Source organism: Zosterops lateralis (genome assembly GCF_965231275.1).
Source record: "Zosterops lateralis genome assembly, chromosome: 23".
Lineage (NCBI taxonomy): Eukaryota > Metazoa > Chordata > Aves > Passeriformes > Zosteropidae > Zosterops > Zosterops lateralis.
In genome coordinates, this window is record NC_139783.1 from 7244033 (window position 1) to 7252287 (window position 8255).

General features: G+C 52.3%; 1 protein-coding gene across 1 annotated transcript; it reads left to right on the plus strand.

Annotated features, from left to right (window-relative positions):
• Nucleotides 1–1174: 1174 nt before the first annotated feature.
• On the plus strand, nt 1175–7904 carry LOC310918337 (uncharacterized protein; the record flags this gene model as incomplete). Its single annotated transcript, XM_083877186.1, has 4 exons — nt 1175–1265; nt 1379–1755; nt 6410–6488; nt 6675–7904. The coding sequence occupies 4 exons, from the start codon at nt 1175–1177 to the stop codon at nt 7676–7678; spliced, it is 1551 nt and encodes a 516-aa protein (XP_083733312.1). The 3' UTR covers nt 7679–7904.
• Nucleotides 7905–8255: the final 351 nt, after the last annotated feature.

Below are 8255 nucleotides of genomic sequence, written 5' to 3' on the forward strand. Positions count from 1 at the left end.
AGATCTGAGATCAAAAGGCGTTAGATCATATATGTTGAATGTTGCCTTCAAAAGCTGCTTGAAGTACGGGGATCCCAATCCATTATCACGGATGGCTTTCACTAATTCCTTGATGACGTCATGATCCAATCGCTCCCATCTCGGATTCTGACCTTGTGCATCGTATGCCACTGGCAATGCTAGACTTCTTGCACCTGTTAAATTGAATTCTTTCAATGCTTTTTTCTTTATCTCAGTCCAATCTGTTGCACTGGGTACCTGTGCATCAGATATCTGTGAAACTTCCAAAAATGGAATTAATTGCTGCGATTTCCATGATGATGCTGCTCCTGTCATTACGGAGTCTTCTTGTGTTTGGTGTTTGTTCACATCTTCTTGAGATGTGATCCCTTCATCCCTGAGGGATATGTCTCTTCTTGAGATTTCTTTTCCTCCTAATTGAGGAGTAGGAAGCTGGGATTTCTGTGCAGCACGTGATCCCTGTGCAGCATTACCAAAGGAGAGGGTTGATCCATCAGGTAGCCGGAGGATAAATGGAGAATGGGTCTGTGCAGATTGAAGAGGAGCTTGATTGGCTTTTGGTGAAAGGAACACTTGAGGGAAGTGAGTGTTTGAATCTGGGTTGAACTCCAAAGCTGTTTCTTTAAATTGCAGGAGAAATTGCTTCATGAAATCTTTGGATAATAAAATTGAAGGAGCTTGAGATGAAGAATCTGCAGTTGCTGTTGTTGTTGATATGAAAGGAATGCCTTGCGAAGCAGTGATATGAATCATGCTTTCATCCGTGCTGACTGCTTGTTGTTGTAGTTGAATTGCTTCGTGATCCTCTAAAGTTGACACAGGCTGTGTTTGTTCCTGTCGAAATTGCTGCTTTGGAGAATAAATCTGTTTTTTGTATGTAATTGGGAAAAAAGGATGTAATGAGGGTGTTCCGCCACTAGCCGGCGCTGTTGCTGGACTGGCTGAGTATGGCAGTTGCCGTGTTTGCTGTAATTGTACAGTCCCGCCACTAGGTGGCGCTGCCATCGAGACAGCTGGACCCTGTCCGGCACTAGGTATTTTTTCTGGGATCTGTTCCATCAGCTCCGACAAAAGACGCTGTGCTTGTAACAAGTTCTCCGTTTCTGGGTCTCTGGAAACTGTTGTAATATTTTTTGGACGTGCGCCCACGCATATGAACGAGCTAGCTGATTTTGAATCACTGAGCGCCTGCTGTGCTGGTATCAAGGCGCCGCTCGTGGGCGGGGTCATGGTCTGCGGCTGCCGTGAGGAGGCGGCTCCCTGGACAAATTCTCCGCCCTGGCCACTCTCCATCTCCGCCTGCGCCACCCCCGCCTGCTCTGATCCTGCTTGCGCTGTCCCGGCACCCCCCTGGGAGGCGTTCCCTCTCGGCCCGCCCCCAGAGACCGCCCCGTCCCGCTCGCCATCGGGGTTTACCCCGCCCCGAGCGAGACTGCGGCTTGGAATCCACCCCACTCCCACCGCGCCTGCGCCAAAATCCGCCGCAAGCGCCTCTGGGGTTTGCAGTGCATGGCTCTGCGCCTGCGCCTGCACCGCCCTTTCTGGCTCTTTGCCCATGCTTTGCGATGCGGACGCAATTTGGCCCACATTGCTCCCCGTAGCTTGCGTCATCAACCTGCGCTCAGCTACCGGCATGGACTTTTCCCCCCGCTGCCGTCCCGGTCCCGCGGTTTGCAAAATCCCGACGATCGCCCGCGAGTTGTTTTTCCCCGCGATCCGCGCCCCTTTGACACGGTATGTTTTCCCGCTGCCCCCCGTTACGTTCCCCGTCACCGCCGTATGATTGTTCCCGGCGCGACTGATTCGGATCGCTTTCGCGCGCATGCGCTGCGGTCTTATCTCCCGCGGCTGACGCGATTTGGGGTTGTTTTCCCTGCTGTTCTGGTGTTTGGCGCCCTCCCCCTCCCCCCTGCTGTGCTTGTCCCTGCTCTGCTGGAGGGAGAGGCGGCGAAGCGATTTCGCGTGATATCTGCGGGGGGTAAACGGGCTTCTAGATGGAATATGTTCTAAATCTCCCTGTTTCCCCCCCCGGGCCAATTGTCCCATGTCCAGGGGACATGTCTCAGAAGAACGCATATCTCTATCTTGATCGCTGGGATAAAGTACAAGTTTTTGCTTTCCCGGGACTGGCTTTGGGGAATCAGGTTTTGGGGTTTGAGGCACCGAGACAAGCTGCTGTGCATCATGTGCCTCACCTCGGGGAAGCTGCTGGCTTTCCCCTGATGTTGCCTGGGTGAGCTGATGGCTCTCCCCTCCCACATCCCCACTAGGAGATTTGGGATCCGCCTGCTGCCGAGAGGCAGTACAAGTCGCTGCTGGCTGCTGCCCAGCGGAAGAAACCTTGCTTTGTCCCTCTTGCGCAGTCCTCTGCTGTTGTAAAGAAGGAGGAACTGCTTTTCTGTTACGTGAAATGGACTCTAGCATGGTTCTCGCTGCGGGCAAAAGCTTTGCAGCTGCTTTATCTTTCTTAGTTGCTCTGTTGTAAAGTTCCCTGTTTGCCTCTTGCCAAAATGCAGGCTCAAATACAACGTGGGTCTCACAATGTGGAAAGTTACACCGAGCCCACAAAAGAAGAGCTTGAAGCTCCTTCTCAGAAAGGCCTGCAGGATGTGCAGACACAACTACCCTTAATTTTGCTAGGATCCTAAGCTGTTCCTGGGAGATTCCCACCCCCATGTGTTCTAAATTCGACCGGTCTTACCAAAGCCGAAAAACAGGGTGCAGGTGTTCTCAAATTCGTCCCGGGGTGTCCTGATCACCGACCAGCAGATCTCAGGGTGACGACTTCAGGGCCCTTGAAGGTCATCTGTCCAAGGTGAATTTGAAGGCAGCTGCTTTGGCCAAAAATCTTCCCCTGTCTTCTCTGGCTGTTTTCCTGGCTTCAGAGGGCTTGGTGTGTCCACTGGAAAGTACCCAGGGACGCCAATTCTCGTCCAGGCACCCAGGGACGCCAATTCTCATCCAGGCACCCAGGGACGCCAATTCTTGGGTTGGTTTTCTCACCCGAGATTCAAGTTGTTTAAAGTCCTTGGCCCTCTAAAAGCCCCGAGTCGCATTGGTACAAAGAAGCAGAGTCTTCAAGGCCTTGCTTTCTGGTTTCTCAAGTTGTTTATTATTTAATATCACAAAGTTTTTCTCCGCTCCCAGCCAAGGTCCGGACAGCGGCTGGGACACGAGGCGACTGCCCACCGATGGGACGTCACCTTACATTTATACAGATAATTACGTATAGGATATTTACTATTTCACACCAATGCCTAGTGCTTACACTAAGAGGGTCACTTCTGCTTTGACCCAATCCACTCTAACTATCTTATTTCATCACCACCGCAGAAGATAGAGGACGAGGAAGAAGGAGAGGGACACGAGGTACCACCCAAATTCCACCATCTTGTCCCCCATTTACCTCTATTCTAAGAATCCTAAAACTACTGAATTTTGTATGTTCTACTGTGCTAAACTACTATTTTCACTTCCTGGTGATTTGCAATTCCTCTCCTAATGCTGGAAGTTTCTCCCATGGGCTAAGATCAAACTCAGTGTCTTCCTGGGCTCTGTGCCAAGGTTTCCAACGCCCCTGGACCGGTTCCACACCCCCCTGTCCAGGGCTCAAATTCTCTTTCCCAGGTCTCAGGTCATCCAAGGGGATGCCCTGGACTCCAACATTCCCCACCACTCTCTGGGCCTGGCCATGCAGCCAGTTCCTAACCCAGCAAAGAGTGCTCCTGTCCAAGCCCCGGGCTGCCAGCTTATCCAGGAGTGTGCTGTGGGAGACAGTGCCAAAGGCCTTGCTGAAGTCCAGACAGACATCCACAGCCCTTCCTGCATCCACCAGGCAGGTCACCTGGTCATCAAAGGAGACCAGGTTGGTCAAACACGACCCACCCCTCCTAAACCCGTGCTGGCTGGCTCTGACACCCTGGCCATCCTGTAGGTGCTGTGTGATGACCCTCAATATAAACTGCCCCATTACCTTTACCAGGTACTGAGATCAGGCTGACTGGGCTATAATTACTGGGATCTTCCTTCCCACCCTTCTTGTGAATGGGTGTCACATTGGCAGCTTCCAGTCACCTGGAACCTCAGCAGTGAGCCAGGACTGTTGGTAAATGATGGAGAGTGGCTTCACAAGCTCATCTGCCAGCTCCCTCCTCACCCTGGGGTGGATCCCATCTGGCCCAGAGTTTTATAGTGTCCAAGCATCTCAGCAGTTCTCTGACTGCCTCCTCCTGGATAACAGGGACACCATTCTGCTCCCTGACACCATCTACCAGCCCAGGAGGGCAGTTGTCCTGAGGACAAGTCATCTTCCCACTGGAGACTGAGGCAAAAAAGGCATTAAGCACTTCTGCCTTCCCCTCATCAGCAGTTACTAAGTACCCTCCCTTATCCAATAAACAGCAAAGGTTGGCCTTACCTTTCCTTTTACCATTAATGTATTTATAGAAACATTTTGTATTGTCCTTTACAGAAGTTGCCATTTTGAGTTCAAACTGACCTTTGGCCTCCCTAATTTTTTTCCTCCGTTGTATAGCACCCCCCTGAAATACTTCCTGAGGGACCTGGCCCTCCTTCTAAAAGTTATACATCCTCTTTTTTATTCCTGAGTTCATCCAAAACCTCTTTGCCCATCCAGACTGGCCATTTGCTTAGTTGACTCATCTTTCAGCACACAGGGACAGTCTGTTCCTGTGCCCTCAAAACCTCTCTTTTGAAGAACACCCAGCTTTCCTGGACTCCTTTGTTCTTAAGGGCTGCTTCCCAAGGAACTCTCTGAATAAGTCTCCTAAATAGGCCAAAGTCTGCCATCTGGAAGTCCAATGTAAGAGTCCTATTGATGTACCTCCTGATTTCACCAAATATCGAGAACTCTGTAATTTCATGATCACTCTGCCCCAGTCGGCCTCCAACCACCACATCTCCCACCAGCCCATCTCTATTTGTGAACAATAAATCTAACATAGTTTCTCCCCTGGTGTGCTCACCTACCAACTGTGACAAAAAGTTATCATCCATGCACTCTAAAAATTTCCTGGACTGCCTCATTTCTGCTGTATTAAGTTCCCAGCAGATGTCTGGCAGGTTGAAGTCACCTACAAGAACAAGGGCTGATGATCCTGAAACATTCTCCAGCTGCTTATAGAATAAGTTTTCCAGCTCTTCCTCCTGGTTGGGTGGATGAGAACAGACTCCCAGTACGATGTCAGCCTTGTTGGCTTTCCCCTTATCTTATCCATAGCCATTCAACTGAATCTTCATTAGTTTCAATACCTATTGCATCAAAAGCCTTCTTAATATAAAGGGCCACCCCTCCACCTCTTCTCCTTTTCCTGTCTCTTCTGAAGAGCCTGTAGCCATGGAGTGCAGTGCTCCAGCTGTGTGAGTCATCCCACCACGTTTCTGTCATGGTGACTACATCACAGCTTTGCTGTTGCCCCATGACCTCCAGCTCTTCCTGTTTGTTACCCATGCTGCGTGCATTGGTGTACATGCCCTTCAGCTGGGCTACTGATTTCACCCCTAACTCAGGCTTAGCACCCTTAGGTCTGCTTCCAGGCAGCCCAGCTGCATCCCCTTCCCCCTTCAAACCTAGTTTAAAGCCCTCTCAATGAGGTCAGCCAGTTCCTGAGCTAGGAACCTTCTACCCTTAACAGAGAAGGAACCACGAGCTTGAGCACTCCCTGAATTCACAGCCCCCCACCCGTGGGATCATCACCCCCCATCCCACAGGTGACCAGGGAGGGGGAGCTGGGCCCAGATATCCTGGGAGGTCCTGGGTTGGGTTTTTTTTGGGGGGGGATGTTTGGAGAATGAAGAACTCCAAATCTGAGTGGAAAATGCCCCTTGGGGGGACATTGGGGGGTCCCAGTGGCAGCTGCTGGCAGAGGCAGCCTGGAGGAGCAGAGCCCTGTGTCCCCCAGGAGCCCAAAGTGGGGAGCCCAGAGAGGGGGGAGCGCCGCGATTGGCGGGACCCTCAACAGGCTGGAGAGGGGCAGGGGGGACTCCTTGGACCCCCTGGACCCCAAAGCAGAGAATAAGGGGAGACAGGACCTTGGGCTCCCAAAAAGCTCCAGCATCCCTGTGAGGAGATGGAAAAGTGAAGAACTTCTCATATTCCTGGGACTCCCATCAGCCTGGGGAGGGGAGAGACCGAGTAGACAGGGGATTCCCCAGAACAAGTGTGACCCCCAGCAGCGGGGACAGGGGGAACCCCTGAACACCAAAAGGGAGAGAGCAGAGACAGGGAACTGCTGGGAGGCATTTTCAGGGCTGAATGTTAATGTTTGGGAGGTTTTTCTAGACCCCGGATGGGCAGTGACCTCTAGAGATGGACTTGGGCATAACCTTAAACTCAATGTGCTCATCCCTTGTTTTCACCCAAAATCAGGACCTCCCATTCCAAAACATTGGCCAAGTGGAGGAGGAGGCTGCAAGGAATAGGAAAATGTCCCAGGACAGCCAGGCAGGTGAGGAGGAAGTCAGTGCCCCTTTCCCCCTCTCTCCTGCTCCATCTCCCAGCCCAGTACGGCCCCTGGCTCCAGGACAACCCCACTGCCAACCCTGTCCTGACAGGGATAGACTGGGGGGATCCTCTTCCCCTTCCCTCTGCCATGGAGGCAAATCCCATCCTCTCCTTGTCCTTCCTCCCCCAGACAAGGAGCTGACGTTGGAGACCAGGGAGGACAAATCCCCACACCAGAACCTCATAGATGAGGCCATTTTGAGCAGCTCCACAGTGCAAGAATCCAATGGGGAAGAAAAGCCCCGAAGATGCCGCAGGAGGAGGGGCTCCAAACCCATCCCAGGGTGCTCTGAGGAGGAAAGATTCACCCTGAGCCGAGAAGGTGGACAGAGCTTCAGCCGGGGCTCTGAGCTGGTCCATGAGCAGCTTGATGATGGGGAGAAACCCCACAAGTGCTTGGAGTGTGGGAAGAGCTTCAGCTGCAGGTCCCAACTGATCAGCCACCAGAGGATCCACACTGGGGAGAGGCCCTATGAATGTTCTGAGTGTGGGAAGAGGTTTCAGACCAGCTCCCGTCTCCTCAGGCACCAGCGGATTCACACAGAGGAGAGGCCCTTCCGCTGCCCCGACTGCAGGAAGGGCTTCAAGCAAAACTCCCACCTCATGACCCACCGGAGCATCCACACTGGGGAGAGGCCCCACGAGTGTGGGGAATGTAGGATGAGCTTCACCCAGAGATCCAGCCTGATCCGCCACCAGAGGATCCACACCAGGGAAAGGCCCTACAAGTGTGAGCAATGTGGGAAGAGCTTCAGCCAGCACTCCAGCCTGATCCTCCACCAGAACGCCCACGCTGAGGAAAGGCCATACAAATGTGGGGAATGTGGGAAGGGCTTCAACCGGAGGTCCCAGCTGATCATCCACCAAATGAACCACACTGGGGAGAGGCCCTATGAGTGTTCTGAGTGTGGGAAGAGGTTTAAGACCAGCTCAGATCTTCTCGTGCACCAGCGGATTCACACCGATGAGAGGCCCTTCCGCTGCCCTGACTGCAGGAAGGGCTTCAAGCAAAACTCCCACCTCATGACCCACCAGCGCATCCACACTGGGGAGAGGCCCCACGAGTGTGGGGAATGTGGGAAGAGCTTCTCAGACAGGTCTAAGTTGACCCGACACCAACGGAGCCATCAGTAAGGGGAGCCCTGTGAGTGCCCCAACTGTGGGAAGAGCTTCCTGCACTGCTCCAACTCCATCCCCCACTGGATGACCCCCATTGGGAAGAGCCCTGGTGACCCACATTCACTGTAATCTCCTTTGGGAAGACACTGGTGGTCCTTTTGTTTGGTTGTCCCTAATATTCTTTTGATTGATCTCCATCCCTTTAAAATAGACAAATTTGGATAAAAATCAATAAACTCATCAAGGGCATCTATAGGCTCACTTTTTTCTAGTGTTTCAAGTGGATCTGGGATTCAGAGAGATACTTTGGAGCATTTGGGGGTGTGGGGGGTATTTGGTGTAATTTTCTCCATGTCTTGGTGCTCAAAGGGACCAAGGGGGTTTTATTTGTCACCTCACAACCTCTCAATGCCACTGGAAACAACTTAATCCCACACTAAAATTACTGGATTCCACAGCCCCTCACGTTGGGATGGTGTTGGAAGGGGATTGGGCAATGTGGGATGCAAATAAGGAGGTGTCAGATGGACAGCGGGTCTGGTGGGAGGGGAGGAGGGTGTTTGGGAGGTGTGAAATGGAGGAAATAGGGGTC